The sequence below is a fragment of the Petaurus breviceps genome, unplaced genomic scaffold (assembly GCF_028583685.1).
Source record: "Petaurus breviceps papuanus isolate PSGF00001 unplaced genomic scaffold, PetGlider_PUasm1.0 140, whole genome shotgun sequence".
NCBI lineage: Eukaryota > Metazoa > Chordata > Mammalia > Diprotodontia > Petauridae > Petaurus > Petaurus breviceps.
Genome location: NW_027185698.1, coordinates 41,910,183 through 41,927,151, shown reverse-complemented (window position 1 = coordinate 41,927,151; position 16,969 = coordinate 41,910,183). Strand labels below are relative to the sequence as shown.

Genomic DNA, 16,969 nt, shown 5'->3' with positions numbered 1-16,969 from the left:
GCCCCCCAGCAAACTCTAATAGCTTCTTATTGTCTCCACAAGCAAATAGAAAATTCTCTGTGAGGTATTCTATTTTCCCTTTATACATGTAGCCTTATGATCTTATTAACTCCCCTAGGTCCACTTATCATCTCTATATAAGTGATACCCATATCTATCTATGTATATAGTCCTAGCTTCTCTCCTGAATTCCTGCATCATCAATTGCCTTTTGGACAAATAGAACTGGATGTCATGTGGTCATCTCATACCCATGTCAGAAACAGAACTCATTGTTTCTCTACTACCCTCACTCCACTAACCCCTGACTTTAATTTTTTCTAAAGTCTGGATCTTTAAAGCCCAGACTATAAGCATAGTAACTACTTACAGGTTCTATTTTACTACTGATCATTGTGGGAACTTTGACATGCTCCATTTCTGACTTGGGCTGCCTTGTTATTCTTTAGGGAACCTGGTAGCATTGGCTTTCCTGGTAGCTAGGGTTATAGTGTGCTCTACTATGCCTGGCAAACCTTCTCTTGTTCCTAACTTCCTTATTACTGTTGAGGGCATCACCATCTTTCCAGTCACCCAGGCTCACAGCTTTGGTTTCATCCTTGACTTCTCACTCACTCTCACCCCATGTAATCAACTTATCAAGTCTTAATTTTGCATTCACATCGTCTCTTATATAATCAGCCAACTCCAACACCCCTCTCTTCCCCCCCACTACAGGTCATCATCACTTCTTGCTTAGACTACTTCAGTAGTCTTCTAATTGTTCTTTCTGCCTCAGGTCTTTCCCTACTACATCTGTTACAGTGATATGCCTAACACAGATTTGACCATTTCACCCTCTTAGTAAACTTCTGTTATCTTCACGATCAAATATAAAACAGTATAGCATTTAATGCTTCATAGCCTGGACTCTTCCTACCTTTTAAGTTTTCTTATACTTGCCATTTTCTGCGTGATTCAACTACATCGGCCCATTTGCTATTCTTTACATTCGACTCTCCATCTCTCCAGGATTTTTTACCAGCTGGCCCCAATACTTGGAATGCTGTACCTCTTCATTTCTACCAGCCTTCCTTCCTCCCTCTGAAATCACCTTACATTTACATGATATATATACCTCGTATGTACATAGTTATTTGCATATTGTCTCCCCATTAGAGAGCTTAAAGACTGGGACTGGTTTTGCCTTTTGTGTAACTCTATCATTCATCACAGTGCCTAAACCATAGTAAATGCTTGATTAAATTCTTGTTGAGTGACTGTGCATAAGTCATCCCCTTGAAGCACTTAGCACAGAACCTTGGAGATAGTATGGGTTTGATGATTTTTAAATTCGTAAATTGCACTTAGAAACAAAAAGTGTGGCTAACGCAATGTTTTTTTTACTTCTTACTTTTTTTTAGAAAGAAAGAACTTTCAACTACTAAGAAAGACCGGGTTAATCATTGCCTGACAATATGTGAAAACATAGTGGCTCAGTCTCTCAGGTAATTAAAAACAATGCATTTTTAATCTGTTATATTCTAAAAATTTATTATTTCTCCCAAAGAACTTAAAATCTTCAAGAACTTCTATTTTAAAATGAAATAATTTATCACCAGGAGGCAAAATCATTTAAAATATTTATGGCATTCAGAATAATGCTACTTGTATTCACAGGCAACACTTTTATTGCTATTTCTTTCTTGTCATTTTATACTGAATAGTTATAATCATTTCACTATTGTGATATTCAGTAATATTATCTTACTTAAATTTGTTGTATTTCAAACTGCTTTCATGTGATGAAGGGGGTTGTAGATACCTGTATTTCTTCTTATCATAAGAATGTTGAGAAGATAACATTAAATAGTACATATGAGTACTGTGAAAAAAAATTATCTTCTTTATGCTAAGTTGTTATTTATTCTTAGCTTTCAGGCATGGGAACCATATTCTGACTTGATGGAACTTAGCAACCTGGACAAGTCCCATCAAATTCTTTATGCAGCAAATTTAGATGCTTAGTAGATATTTTGTCTCTCATTGTTATAAATATCTAATATCCCCCCCCCACACATACATATTTAGATGTCATATCACACTACTTTGCTACACAAATATAGTAATGAAGTCTGTTTTGATTTGGCTATTTTTTACTATTTTATGTCTGTTTGTTCTAGGGTGACTGAAAAGGGGGTGACTTTCTAACTTAGATTTCAATAGATTACTAAAAAGGAGATTAAGCTATGCCTTAAGTTCAATTTTTGGATTGCATTTCTATTTGATAAAAAATTTCAAGCTTGATATCTTTGGCTTCTGTAAACTTTGTCTTTTCAGAAGAATTCTGTATATATTATGTAAAAAAACATGTACATATGGACACATATATGTTTCACATTGTAGAACTTTGAAAGTATTTGGTAATCTATTGTAATTATCTCTTGCCAAATTTGCAGAAACTACAGGATGTTTGGATCCTTGAACTTTTGAGTTCTAGGTTTACTTTTAGGAGTTGTTTTTATGGGTTATCTGAGCTTATGGGCCCTACTGGTCTCTTTTTAATGGTTATTTCCCCTTGATCTGACAGAAATTAATAAGGTTGTCCTAAAACCTCTGTGTTTTCCTAGTCTTAGCTTTTTGGAGGGTTTGGTTTATTGGGGATTGGGTAGATTGTTCCCAGCTTTTTCTTTTTCTTCAATACAGAGGCCTGTGATTCCATCTTTTTGGTGAACTGCTGTGCAAACCATCTTTCTTCATGTGTTACATTGGTACCCTACAGTCTTAGAGCTCAGTCTGGGCCACAGGGTCCTGCAACTTGTATGTCAGAAGTAGGACTTGAGCCTAGATCTTCTTGACTCAAGGCCTTTATGTACTGTCTGATATCAGACTTGCATCTTTTATTCTGTGATAACGTGTTAGTATCCAAAGTTCTATTCCATTTATAGGCATATTGTGAGAATAAAAGGAAATTTATAATTTTTACTGTAATATCAGCTTACATAGCACTTGGCAGTTTTTCATGCATTTCCTTGTAATTCTTTAACAAGTCCGTTAGGCAAATAATGCAAATGTTATTAACCACATTTTGAAGATGAGGAAACTGAAACTCAGTGAAGTCTGCTGATGACACAAGATCTTGAACTCAAGTCTTCTAATTCCAAGTACAGTGTTTTTTTATTTATTTTACTATCCTATCATCAGTATCATCGTAAAGCTTATATGTAGTCATCATGTTTATAGCATTATATTTGTTTTTCAGTTGCGTATGGATTAAAGAAAGACCTTTTTTTGTTTTTGGCTATTTTTAAAAAAAATTTTTATTTTTAGTTTTCAACTTCACTTTCATAAGATTTTAAGTTCTAAATTTTTCCCTCTTTTTTCTTCCTCTCTCCCCAAGATGGTATGCAATCTGATATAGACCATACATGTACAATCATATTAAACATATTTCCATATTAGTTATGTTATGAAAGAAGAATCAGAGCAAAAGGGAAAAACTATGAGAAAGAAAAAACAAAAAGAGAAAATAGTGTGCTTCGATCTTCATTCAGACTCTATAGTTCTTTCTCTGAATGTGGATAACATTTTCCTTCATGAATCTTTTGAAGTCTTAGATCGTTGTATTGCTCAGAAGAGCTAAGTCTGACAGAATTGGTCATTGTGCAATGTTGCTGTTACTGTGTACGATGTTCTGATTCTGCTCACTTCATCAATTCATGCAAGTCCTTCCAGGTTTAAAGAAAGACTTTTTTTTTTTGCTCTTTGTAGGGCAGCTGGGGTTAAGTGACTTGCCCAAGGTCACACAGCTAGTTTTTGTGTTAAGTGTCTGAGGCCGGATTTGAACTCAGGTCCTCCTGACTCAAGGGCCGGTACTCTATTCACTGTGCCACCTAGCCTCCCCAAAGAAAGATGATTTTTTTTTTCCCTTTTGGAGGGCAGTTGGGGTTAAGTAACTTGCCCAAGGTTACACGGCTAGTTCTTTTTTTGTGTGTGTGTGGGTGTTAACTGTCTGAGGCTGAAACCGAACTCCGGTCCTCCTGACTCTGGGGCCGGCGCTTTACTCACTGCGCCACCTAGCTGCCCTGAAAGACGTTCTTAAGAATAACATATTGATGAGGCAGATTTCAAGATCAAAAAGGGCCCTTTCCTCCCCACTTTTAATTACATATGGTAATATCTCATTTTATTATCATCTACAGTGTTTTGTTCAAGTAAATTTTCCATATAATTGAAACTTCCTTAAGTGCTTCTCTACTTAAATTTTGTTTTTTTACCAGTTCTGATAAAAAACTTTGCCTTTTATTCTCTTTTCCCTTCTTAGACAAAATATTATTTAGCATGGTTTTAACCTTTTCATGAAGGCCTAGGCCCACTTTGACCACTGGTGATTGTGCTTGGCCATAGTGCTATGTTGTTTTCTGTCATGACTGTGAGCAGAAATTTTTGCTGTAAGTATGCTGGCCCTTCTAGGCCCTATCTCTGTTAGTCTCCTCTGGCCAAAAAGCAAAAAACTCAGAGATGTACAGGACTAGAGTTGGTAGAGTGTAAATCATAGGTGGGGAACCTGCAACCTCAAGACCACATGTGGCCTTCTTGGTCTTTGGGTGCAGCCTTTTGACTCAGTCCAAGTTTTATAGAACAAATCCTTTTATTAAGGGGATTTGTTCTGTGAAGTTTGGAATTAGTCAAAGGACTGCACTTGAGGACCTAGAGGGCCACATGTGGCCTCTAGGGTGCAGGTTCCCCACCCCTGGTGTGTAAGCCTATGTCTGACACACAGGTGTTTTTAATAAGTGATCTTCAGTTATCATTAATGGGCTTATGATACCCTTTTTGATACTTTCCCTTTCTGGATTTTAATTTTCTTATCTGAAAAATTTAAAGGTTAGACTGAATGACATCCAACCTTTTGTGAGTCTATGAAGTTAAATAACCAATGCTATTAGAATTGTAATTCAGTTAAGACCTACCAAGTTTTGTAGCCCAAGTCCCTCTCCTACAGAATAAATTTAGGATAGAGGTTTTAATGTGTCAGCTTCTGTGTATTCTGCATATTTCTTATTCCTTATGATTCAATTATATTTCATTATGTTAATATACCACAATTTATTCAGCCATTGCCCAGTTATTGAGCACTGACTCTCTAGTTCTTGTCTTCTACAAAATTATTTTATATGGGTTTATGTATATGTTTGTGTATACACAAATGTATGTGTTTGTGTATACATGTACATATGGAGGGGGGGACCTATCCCTCCATCTTTTACTTCCTTGGGTTTTATGCCTAATAACACTGTTGCCAGGTTAAAAGGTAAGTGTAGTTCATTTTTGGTTGTTGTGCCAAATGAATTTACCTAGAATTAGGAGAGAAGCAGTTAATTGAGGAGAAAAGCCTGTTTTGCAAATATCTCTTGAAGTGGTTTGATATCCAAAGATATATAGGGAAGTTTTATAAACATGTAAGAACAGAAGTCATTCCCAAATCAATCATCTAGTGTTTATTAAGTTCCTGATAGGTGCTGGGCATTGTCATAAGACAGTACTAGGGATGCAGCTGCAGGAAATGAAGCAGTCCCTACTAGCAAGGAGTTTATATTCTGATGAGGGAAACGACAAGGACATGAATATGTACAGGATAGATATAAAGAGAATAAATAAAAACAAATATAAAGTAGTTAAATATGATTGAAAAATATTTAAAAAGAGAAATCCCAGCTTTCAACAAACTCATGAAAGAATGCTTCATGTCACTAATAAGAAAAGTGCAAAGTAAAACAATTGAGATTATATATTTTTATCCATCAGATTGACAAAGTTGAATATGTAAATATGAGAGAACTATGATGAGATAGGTACATTAATGAATGCTTATAGAGCTGTGAATTATTCCAGCTCTTCTGGAAAAGATTTTGGAATGATAACTTTCTTCCCTTCCCCTCCACTTAAAAAAGATCACTATGGGGCAGCCAGGTAGCACAGCGAGTAAGAGCACCGGCCCCAGTGTTGGGATGACCTGGGGATCGAATCCGGGCTCAGACACTTAGCACCCACCCAAAAACACCTTGCTGTGTAACCTTGAGCAAGTTACTTAACCCCGATTGCTTAGGGGCGGCCAGGTGGCTCAGCGAGTAAGAGCACCGGCTCCAGTGTTGGGATGACCTGGGGATTGAATCCAGGCTCAGATACTTAGCACCACACTGAGAAATAACTGGCCATGTAACCTTGAGCAAGTTACTTAACCCCAATTGCTTTAAAAAAAAAAAAGATCACTATGACTTCTTTTGCTACTTTTGATAGGGGAATGATGGCGCTGTTGTCACTACCTAGACATGTGGGTAAAAAATTCCTCCTTTTCCTGAACGTATTTAGAATTTGGGGCAATCATTATGAAATAATCTGATTTTGGTCACCAGCATCATCATTGTTTAGGTAACATAAGGTTGTTATTTACATTTGACATGTAAAGAGCCCTTTTCTATACTTTTAGGAAATGATTTTAGGGCAGCCAGTTAGGTTTATCCAGTTATATAATGAAATAAAGTTTTCAGATTTAAATTGATTACCATTTTTGTGAGATACTAACATTACCCCTTTCTTAATTGAATTCTGAAACAGTAATTTATAGGTAGATCTGCTCATAGTCTTACTAAGTATGCATTAAAATTAATATTGTAAGTAAGGAGTAAAAATGGTCAAGTTGGGAAATCCTGATTTTCCATTTTTTAAGGAATATTATAAATAAAAATAAAACAAACCTGTTCTAAGGAAAACACTGAACATTTGGATTTGAAGTTTCTGAGACCATCTCTTTAGGTGTGAAATTTTTTTTTTCATCAATATGTCTAACAAGTATAACTTTTTCTTCTTTTATTTAGAAATTCTCCAGAATTTCAGAAACTTTTGGGCATTGCTATGGAACTCTTTCTTCTGTGCAGTGATGATGCAGAATCAGATGTCAGAATGGTAGCTGATGAATGTCTCAATAAAGTTATAAAAGTAAGAACTCTTGGTAGCATGTTCATATTTTTTGAGTTCTTGAAGACCACATAGGAATTCTTATAAATATACAAATGAGACTGTTCCTAATTTTTTTCATTGATTTTGTTTGGTTGGGTGTGCCATATTGATAACATATATCACCGTATTATAGGCATAGTGAATTGTTGGGTGACAGTTCACCTCCATAACATTGTGGAAAGGATGATTTGTCTTATTGAGACATAGTTCAACTAATGTTACTCCAAACAAATGTTACTACATTTTTGTTGTTGCACTTTTTAGATTGGTTGACCTAGACACAAGTATAATGTTGTTCCTGTGGAACTAATGTTATATAATTATTTAATAGCCCTCATTTCTTTGCTTTGAACTTCATTTTATCTACTGCTAACAATTTGCTTTTGGTGGGAACAATTTGTCCTTAAATTTCTGCAGAAGACTATAAAATTTCAGCGAGGTCCATAACTATTGAATTTAAGTTATCTCTTGTTATAAATTGATTTAGTTTTAAAATATGTTTAAACATAAAGGTTCAGAGAGAATTATGAGAAAATTGGTATGTTTTTGCAAGTGTTAGACAATTTTGTAGACATAATTCGAAATTCCCAATGAGGGCTAATTGCTTTTCAGGACAAGCATCAGGTTCTCTACCTGAGTATCAGCTTTGTGATTTCTTTGGAAAACTGCATTTGAATGGGAAGTGAGACATCCCAGCCTCTGCCATTTCTACCCATTTCCCAATTATATTTTGTAACTGAAGCTTACTTTATGATCTTTAGAATTGTTTTGCAATATATATTTCATGTGAGAATGACATGAAGTATATCTGGTTTAACAAAAAGAGGGTTTTTTTTTTCATAATTTACTCACACGAATGATTTTGTTATAGTTATATTTTGTTATAGTGTTCTCCAGGGCTGTTAGTAAAGCACATCTTCTTTATGTAGTTAAACTATTCTTTTTTCTTTTTTAGGCTTTGATGGAATCTAATCTTCCCAGATTACAGTTAGAGCTCTATAAGGAAATAAAAAAGGTATTTTTTCTTTTTGGAGAGCTTGAAATCAAGAATGCTTACAAAAGTATGGACTAGTATACAGAATTATTTACTTGGATATATATTTTATCTGAACATTTTTATTTTTATTTTTTACTTTTTAGTATTTAATTTTTCCCCAGTTACATGTAAACAGCATTTTTTAACATTTATTTTTAAATTTTGAATTCCATATTCTCTTCCTTTTTCCCTCCTTACTCCCCTTCATTGAGAAGGCAAGCAATTTCATATAGGCTATGTATGTATGTATAGTTACGCAAAACATATCCATAATAGTCATGTTGTAAAGAAAACAGATTTTAAAAACTCAAGAAAAGTAAAGAAAGTGAAAAAAAAACCTAAAAGTTGCTTCAATCTGTATTCAGACACCATCAGTTCTTTCTCAGGGAATGGATAGCATTTTTCATCCTAAGTCCTTCAGAGTTGTCTTGGATTGTTGTATTGCTCAGAATAACCAAGTCATTCACAGCTGATCATCCTACAATATTGCTGTTACTTTGTGCCCATTATATTTCACTCTGTACTAACTCATGTAAGTCTTTCTAGGTTTTTCTGAGAGCATCCTGCTCATCATTTGTTATAGTATAATAGTATTCCATCACAAATACATACGACAACTTATTTAGCCATTCCTCAATTGATCTAAACATTTTGTAAAAGAGTATCATTTGGATGAAATAGATTTTCACTATGTTACCTTTGAGCAAAAAGAAGAGCTAGAAATTAGAAATTAAGATTTAGTTTTATATATTTAGTTTGATAGATTAAAAATTCTTGTAATAATTATTGTTAGCAGTTAGGTAGTAGAAAGAGTACTGAATTTAGTATCAGAAGACCTGAATATGTATGTCTCCCTTCTACCTCTGATTAGTTCAGTTCACTTTGGGAAAGACACCTAACCTTATTTTGTTTCTTTACTTGTAAAATAAGTTTGATAATATTTGCTCTACCTACCTCACAGGTTTGATGTGAGACTCAAATAATTTTAAAGGTATTATAGTAAACCATAAAACAATCTATAAATTTCAGACTCAGTATATTTATATGGACTTTTTGCAGTTAAATAGCTATCTATACAGTATCTTATTTGTCAGTAATATATTCTTTTTTTGTTTTGTTTTGTTTTTTGCTTTTTGGAGGGCAATTGGCATTAAGTGACTTGCCCAAGGTCACATGGATACTTTTTGTGTTAAGTGTCTGAGGTCGGATTTGAACTCAGGTACTCCTGACTCCAGGGCCGGTGCTCTATTCACTGTGCCACCTAGCCACCCCCAGTAATATATTCTTACTTGTATAAAATCCTTTCAGTGCCAGAGAATATGTTACCACTAATATATAACCTATTACTTATTATTTCTTAGAATGGTGCTTCCCGAAGTTTGAGAGCTGCTCTTTGGAGGTTTGCTGAACTTGCCCATCTTGTTCGACCTCAGAAATGCAGGTAACCTGTTTCACTTTAGTGTTGTTCAATTTAATTTATTTTGGTTTATGTATCGAAGTAGTAACTTATCAGTATTTATTTGGATAAATCCATGATTCTACATGCCTCTTCCCTCCACTAGTGATCTCAAAGTATCCATACCTTCTCATCCCATATAATTCTTGTTTTTGTAACATTTTGTGGCTATTGCTGGTGCTGTCGGTATGTTCGTGTCCCTGTCTTATTGTCATTTATTTCTACTACATAAATTAACCACCGTTAATATATGTTCTTGATGATATTTTTTGTGCCCCTTTTCTTATGTAGGCCATAACTAGTAATATTGTACAACTCAATTACTTTAACTCGACTACTTTCCATTGTCACTTAGATCACTTGGAATTTTAAACATATATTATCTTTATGAGAATATTTTTATTTGTATATTTTTTGACCTAGACCTTTCAAGATTTCATCAATGTGAGAAAAACTTCTCCATATGCATTATAATGGATCAGCAGCTTGTCTTTAACTCATAGTCTTTAAGAGTTGTCTGAGGTACTGTAGCACCAGTGCAATGTTCACAGTACTCATGGTCACTATAAATATACCTGCATGGTGCTCAATTGCAAAATATAACAGACTCTCCATATATAAGACAGAAGCAAAACATTTATTCAGATGCCAAAAAACCGAATTCCAAAACCAGTAAGACGATTCCATCACAGTAGCAAAGAAGTTAATAAGCCACAGCCGCACATCCTTTAGCCTTCCCAACCAACACAAGTCTAGCTGTCAGAGCAGGTGGGAAAAAACCCAACATTTACTCACAAAGCCTATCTCACTCCCTTAAATGTGTCCTTTCCTCCTCCCAGTCTAGCTTGCTCTGACTTCCAGCTTCCTGTGGGCTCTGCTCCACTCTTCATCAAACTCCTCCCACCATAGACTCCATGTGATTACATTTAGCCTATTAGGGGGTAGAGTATATTTTCAAAGCAGGGATGATCTTCACATTACCTTAGGCTTATTAAAGGTCACGGAAGATCTTCAAATTCCCATTTCTGTTATAGGTACTTGGGGCTTAATTACTTAATATTGGTCACAGAGCTATTATGTGTGAAAGGCAGGACTTGAACAAAGGTCTTCCTGACTCCTAGGCTAGCCCTTTCTCTAATATGTCATATCACCTCTCTCCAGAAGAGCATACAGTGTTCTAAAAAGAAATACATGTTGAAAATACTATGTCTTATTTTCTAAGGGCAAGCAAATATTTAGAATAGATAAGAAAATCCAATAGGTGTATTGACAGAATTCCTGGAGTAATGCCAAAAATCGGTCAACAGATGTTCAGTTATGTGCCTCTGTGTTCCAGATATTACACTAAGCACTGGGAATTCAACCCCCCCCCCCCAAAAGAGTTGCTGTTTCCCAGGAGTTTGCACTCAAACTGGAGACAACATGTAGATAACAGCACATCTGTGATAGATGCAAAATGATGAAAAGGCAATTTTAGGAGGCAGTTCTCTTAGCTACTGGTGTGAATTCCAAAGGCTTCATGTAGAAAGTGGTACTTCAATTGAGTCATGAAAGAAAGTAGGGATTCTGAGAAATCAGAGGTGAGGATTGAATAGATTCCAGGGATGAGAGTGGGTCACTAGCCATTGAGTAAAGGAATGGTGATGGAAGATGGCTTGTCTTGTGTGAGGAACTGCAATTAGGCTAGTGTGGTTGGACTGAAGATGTATGCAGGGGAGTAAGGCCTAAGAGGACTGAGAAGGTAGGAAGGCATCAGGTTGTGAAGACCAAATGCCAAACAGAATAGTTTATATTTATTTGATCCTAGAGTGTGAACTTTAGGAAAATTATGTTATCTCTTTTGTAGAGTAGAGAGAGACTTGATTAAAGAAGGTAGACCAATTTAGGACCTACTCCTATAATCCAAGTGAGAGGTGATGAGGACTTGAACTAGCCTGATGGCCATGGGAGTTCATAGAAGGGTATGTCTGAGATGTTGCAGTAGAAGTGACAAGATTTGGCAACTAATTAGATATATTGGGTGAATGAGAGTGAGGAGTTAAGCATGACATTCCTGAGCCTCAATGGCTAGAAGGATTGATTTAATCTCAATAGTAAGAGAAAAATACAGAAGAGGGATATTTTTTGGGGGAATAATATTAAGCTCTATTTTTGATACATTAAGTTTGAGATACTTTGAAGCAGTTTAAAATGTCCAGGAGGTAATTGGTGATGCAGTACTGGAACTTAGGAGAGAGATCAGTACTGGAGATAGAGAGTTATTGGCCTAAGGATGATAAATGATCCCATGGGAGCTGATGAGATGAGAGAATAAAGGGAGAAAAGAGAAGAAGACTCAAGATAGAGTTTTGGACTGGCAAGGACTTATCAGGCAGGAGGAGAGCCGGCAGGGAGCGGTGTCATGAAAACCTATTTTAAGAGGGTTCTCAGTATTCAGTAGTGAAGGTTTTGAGTTACAGTGACCAGCCATAACACCAGAGGTCCAATGGTGAAGCCTTTTAACTTACTTTCTGACAGAGGATTAGATGGGAGATACAGAATGACATATTCACTTTTGGACAGGACTAGTGCATGGATTTGTTTTGTTGTTTGCTTGTTACAAGGGACAGTTTACTACAGTTTTTTAAAAAAATTATCTACTTTTAGTTTACAATATTCAGTTCCACAAGCTTTTGAGTTCCAAATTTTCTCTCCCTCTCTCTGCTTACCTTCTCACCCCCATGGCAGCATGCAATCCGATACAGGTTCTACATATATCTTCACATTAAACATTAGTCAATTGGAAAGAAGTATTATAAACAATGGCATGAACAACGAGAAAGAAGGAACAAAACAAAACACAAAAGAGAGAGAGGAAGTAGTTTGCTTCAGTCTGCATTCAGGCTCCGTCAATCTTTCTCTGAATGTGGACAGCTTTTTCCATCGTAAGTTCTTTGGAGCTGTCTTATAACCTTGCATTGCTGAGATGGGCCCAGTCTATCAGAGTCAGTCATCATAGATAGATACATTGTGTCAGCAATTGGGTCACTGTTCTCCTGGTTCTGCTCCTCTCAGCATCAGTTTATAGAAGTCTCTACAGGTTATTATGAAGTCTGTCTGCTCCTCATTTCTTATAGAACAAGAGTATTCCATTACATTCATGTACCACAACTTGTTTAGCCATTCCCCAGTTGATAGGCATTCTCTTGATTTCCAGTTCTTTGCCACCACAAAAAGAGCTGCTAAAAATATTTTTGTACATACTGCTTCCCCTCCCACTTGTATGATCTCTTTGGGACACAGCCCTAGAAGTGGTATTGCTGAGTCAACGGTATGGACATTTTTGTAGCCATATATGGCCATAGTTCCAAATTGCTCTCCAGAATGGTTGGATCAGTTTATAGCTCCACCAACAATGCATTAGTGTTCCAATTTTCTCATATCTTCTCCAGCATTTATCATATTCCTGTTTTGTCATGTTAGCCAATCTCACTGGTGAGATGTGGCACCTTAAGAGTTGTTTTGATTTGCATTTCTTTAATCAGTAGTAATTTAGAGCATTTTTTCATATGATTATAGATATCTTTGATTTCTTCCTCTGAAAACTGCCTGTTCATATCCTTTGACCATTTATAAATTGGGGAATGACTTGTAGTCTTATATATTTGACTCAGTTCTCTGTATATTTTAGAAATGAGACCTTTATCAGAGAAAGGGACAGTTTTTTAAAATTTGGAGAGAGATGAGGTAAGTGATCATAACGCCAGAAAAAGAATAAAAGATAGAAGAGTGAGTCATGGAAGGATTTTTTAAAATGCACAGAAGAGATCAGAAGGAAGCATCTGTTTAATGATTGATAACATTCCTTTACTCTAGAAGCTCCAGTGGCTTCTTGTTGCCTCCAGGATAAAATACAAATGTCTCTCTTTGGCATTTGAAGCCCTTCTAATCTGGGGTTTTCCTACCTTTCTAGGTTTACTGTCCATTGCTTTCCATCACTTACTCTGTATTTCAGCTAAACTGACCTTGTTGGTGCTTTTAGAGTATAACATTCCATTTCCCAACTCTGCTTTTGTATAGGCTTCCTGTACTCTGCTACTGAAAATACTTTGTATTTACTTTTCTTTATTAATATAACTTTCCCTCAGTGGAATGTCAGCTCCTTGAGGGCTAGAGGTTTGCTGTTTTTGTCTTGGAATCTTCAGAGTCTGTCCTATTAAGAAAGTGCTTAATGAATGTTTGTGGAATGATTGAATGACTGGGGAAGTTGTGATAAAGGAACAATATGCCTGGAAAGTTAAAAGTGTTGTACACAAATAGGGGAATGTCTTTATCTTCCATGAAAACCTTGTGTTCTGAGAAATTTATAATGGCCCTTTAAAAAAAGATATTAAGTTTTATGGTTTAGATATTTCTTGGTCTTCATTTCTCTACCTCTTTACAAGTCTAAATTGATTCTTTGCAAAGTCTATATGTAAATATTTTTGTGGATCATTTAGGTTTTTCTTGGCATGGAGCAATCTTTTTTTTTCATTTCCACTTGCCTTTTGATATAGTGATAATTATATTTCCTAATTATTTTGTTCCTTGTGGTATCCTCTAACTCTTGTTTCATGACAATAGGTATAGTGGAAAGAGCCCTGAGTAGTCAGAAGACTATTGATTAGCTTTGTGATCCTCAGCAAATTATTCATTTCTTTGAGTGTTGTTTTAATAAATGGAGATAATAACATTTACACTTCTTGCCTCTCTGAGTTATTGTTAAGGTCTAATGAGATAATGAGATGTATGTCAAATATTTTGTGATTTAAGATAATAATTCACCTTGATTGTGCTTTATAGTTTGTAAAGCATATTCCTTACAACTCTGTGAGGGAGATAGTGCAGTATTTTATTCTGACTTTATGAAGCTGTATGAGGTTAATGACTTACCCAGCTAAGTGTTTGGGGTGGGATTTCAGCTGGGTTTAAATTTTTTTTTTTTTTGGAGGGGGGAAGGCAAGGCAATTGGGGTTAAGTGACTTACCCAGGGTCACATGACTAGTAAGGGTTAAGTGTCTGAGGCTGAATTTGAACTCAGGTCCTCCTGACTCCAGGGCCAATGCTCTATTCACTGAGCCACATAACCACCCTGAGGTTTCATTCTTGACCTCAAGTTAGCTCTTACTCTGCCACATCTAACACTCTTCTAAACCTTAGTTTCTGTGTCTTTAAAAAGGGGATAATAATCTGTGTTTCACAGGATTCTTGTAAGGCTCAAATGTGATCATATGTGAAGTGTTTTGTAAATTTAAAAAATGGATATTAATGCCAGCTGCTCTATAGATGTAAGCTTCTGTTGCTGTTACTGTTTGTTGCTGCTATTGCAATTGCTTATACTACTACTGATAGCTAGAGAAAAGATTTTTACAGAATTTGGACTTTTATGCTTTTTCTGTACAAACATGAAAGTAGTGCAGTGTGTTATGCTTTGATTTAAGTTTTTCATAACTTTAGTTTCCTCTTTTTTGTGTATTTTCCCCTTTGGATTAGTCTCTTCTAATATATTCAATACTATTCAGTTAATTATGTTAGAGAATCATAAAATCTCAGAATAGTCGGGAAACTTGAGACCCGTTTGACTAATGAATATCTGAAAAAGAATCTCTTCTACAATACATGCAACCAGCCTTTGTGTAAAAACCTTCACAGAGGGGCACTCCATGGCCCCCGGAAGCAGCCCATCCCACTTTTGGGTAACTGATTGTTAGGATGTTTTTCTTTATGTCAAACTTACATTTTTTTCTCTGCAACTTCTAACCCATGTCTTGGTTTTTGCCTCTGGAGTCACATAGAATAAATCTAGTTCATTTTTCCATAAAATAGTCTTTTGGATGTGTGGACACTGTTGTGTTCCCACTCAATCTTTTCTTCTAATGGGTAACCTTTCCTGTTTCTATTAATTTATGCTTATATAGTATGAACTTGAGATCCTTAGCTATCCTGATTATTCTGCTCTAGATTCTCTTCCAGTTATCAATGTTCTTACAACGTAGCACCCAGAACAGAGGTTTTCTGATTGTGCCAGATTTCAGAGTAGGATTATCTCCTCGTTTCTGGAAGTTGTATGTTTCTTAATGTATTTGGAGATTGAATGAGATTTTGGGAGACTGTCATATCACACTGTTGACTTATACTGAATTTGTAGTACAAGAAAATGTCTGTATTTTCAAACTCTGTAGCCAGGATTCTCTTCTCTTGTACTTGTTCACTCAATTAAAAAAATTATTTTTATTTTCATTTCCAAATTCTCTCCCTTTTTCTAGCCTCTTCTCCACTCATTGAGAAGGCAGGAAATAAGATAACCTATTATACATATTAAATTATGCAAAACATTTCTGTATTAGCCATGTTTCTTAAAACAAAAAGCAAGAAAAATAAAGGAAATATACTTCAGTCTGTACTCTGAATCTATCAGTTCTCTATCTGGTGGTGGATATTATGCAGTTAACTTTTTTTAACTCAATTGTAAGACTACATTTATCCTTATTAAATTTTATCTTATTAGATTTGGTCTGTCGAACTTGTTGAGATATTTTGGGGTATCAACTGTCATTCACTGTGTTAATTTTCCCTCTTAGATTTGTGTCATGTTTAGTTTTCATAGACATACCTTGTATGCCTTTAATAGAAGACATTGATAGCAATGTGAAGCAGTATAAGGTCAAGCAAAGATCTGTGGAGCACTTCACTAGAAACTGAACCATTAACCATTGGGTTCTGGCTTTTCAGGCAATTCTAAATCAATGTAATGATGTTGGTTACAATGTGACAATGTTGTCTAGTCAACATGGCTTCATGTTTTCCAGAGACTTTGTGAAATGTATTTCTAAAATCTAGGCAGATTCCCTCAGTAGCATCTTTTTGTTCCCTGTTTAGTTGGTTAGAAAAGGAAAGTTGACAGGACCTGTTTTTATTCAACCTTTTAACCTGTGTCTTTATAGTCATTATGTCCTTTTCTAGATGCTCATTAGCCTTTCTGGAGGAATTGGGGTCAGGCTAACAACTGGCCTATAATTTGCTTATTCTACAGATTTATGTAAAGTAAGAAATTTGCCCCTCTCCAATTGGGAGAATAACCCTTTACCCACTCCCCACAGTGTTTCAGAATCACTGATGGTGGCTGCTTAATCACATGTGCCAGTTCTTTATTTCTTCTGGGTTGTAGTTCATTTAGTCGTGCTAACTTATCTGATGAAGGGCCAAGGGCATTCTTATCTTCCTTCTTACCTTGGTTACTGACTCTCTATTAATCATGTTTATTCTTTCATTTCCATCATTCTTGGAGAAAACAGAAGCAGAATATGAATTGAGCAGTTCTGCATTCTCTCCATCATCTATTATTTTCATCCTTTCTACTTGCTAAGTCCTGTTGCTTCTTTGAGCCTTTTTTTAAACAATAAAAATGAAAAAAAGTCCTTTTTATATTGTCTTGCTAGCTCAACTCATTTAATTCTAAA

At 35.6% G+C, this 16,969-nt stretch overlaps 1 protein-coding gene across 3 annotated transcripts in view; it reads left to right on the top strand.

The window, feature by feature from the left end:
- The window catches only part of HTT (huntingtin), a 228,883-nt gene that overhangs the window by 13,335 nt on the left and 198,579 nt on the right, over positions 1-16,969 (top strand). For all 3 annotated transcript variants that reach the window (XM_069070716.1, XM_069070714.1, XM_069070719.1), the window contains exons 2-5: positions 1,404-1,487; positions 6,858-6,978; positions 7,955-8,014; positions 9,397-9,476. In XM_069070716.1, the coding sequence (XP_068926817.1) occupies positions 1,404-1,487; positions 6,858-6,978; positions 7,955-8,014; positions 9,397-9,476 (345 nt within the window). The remainder of the gene's footprint in view (positions 1-1,403; positions 1,488-6,857; positions 6,979-7,954; positions 8,015-9,396; positions 9,477-16,969) is intronic.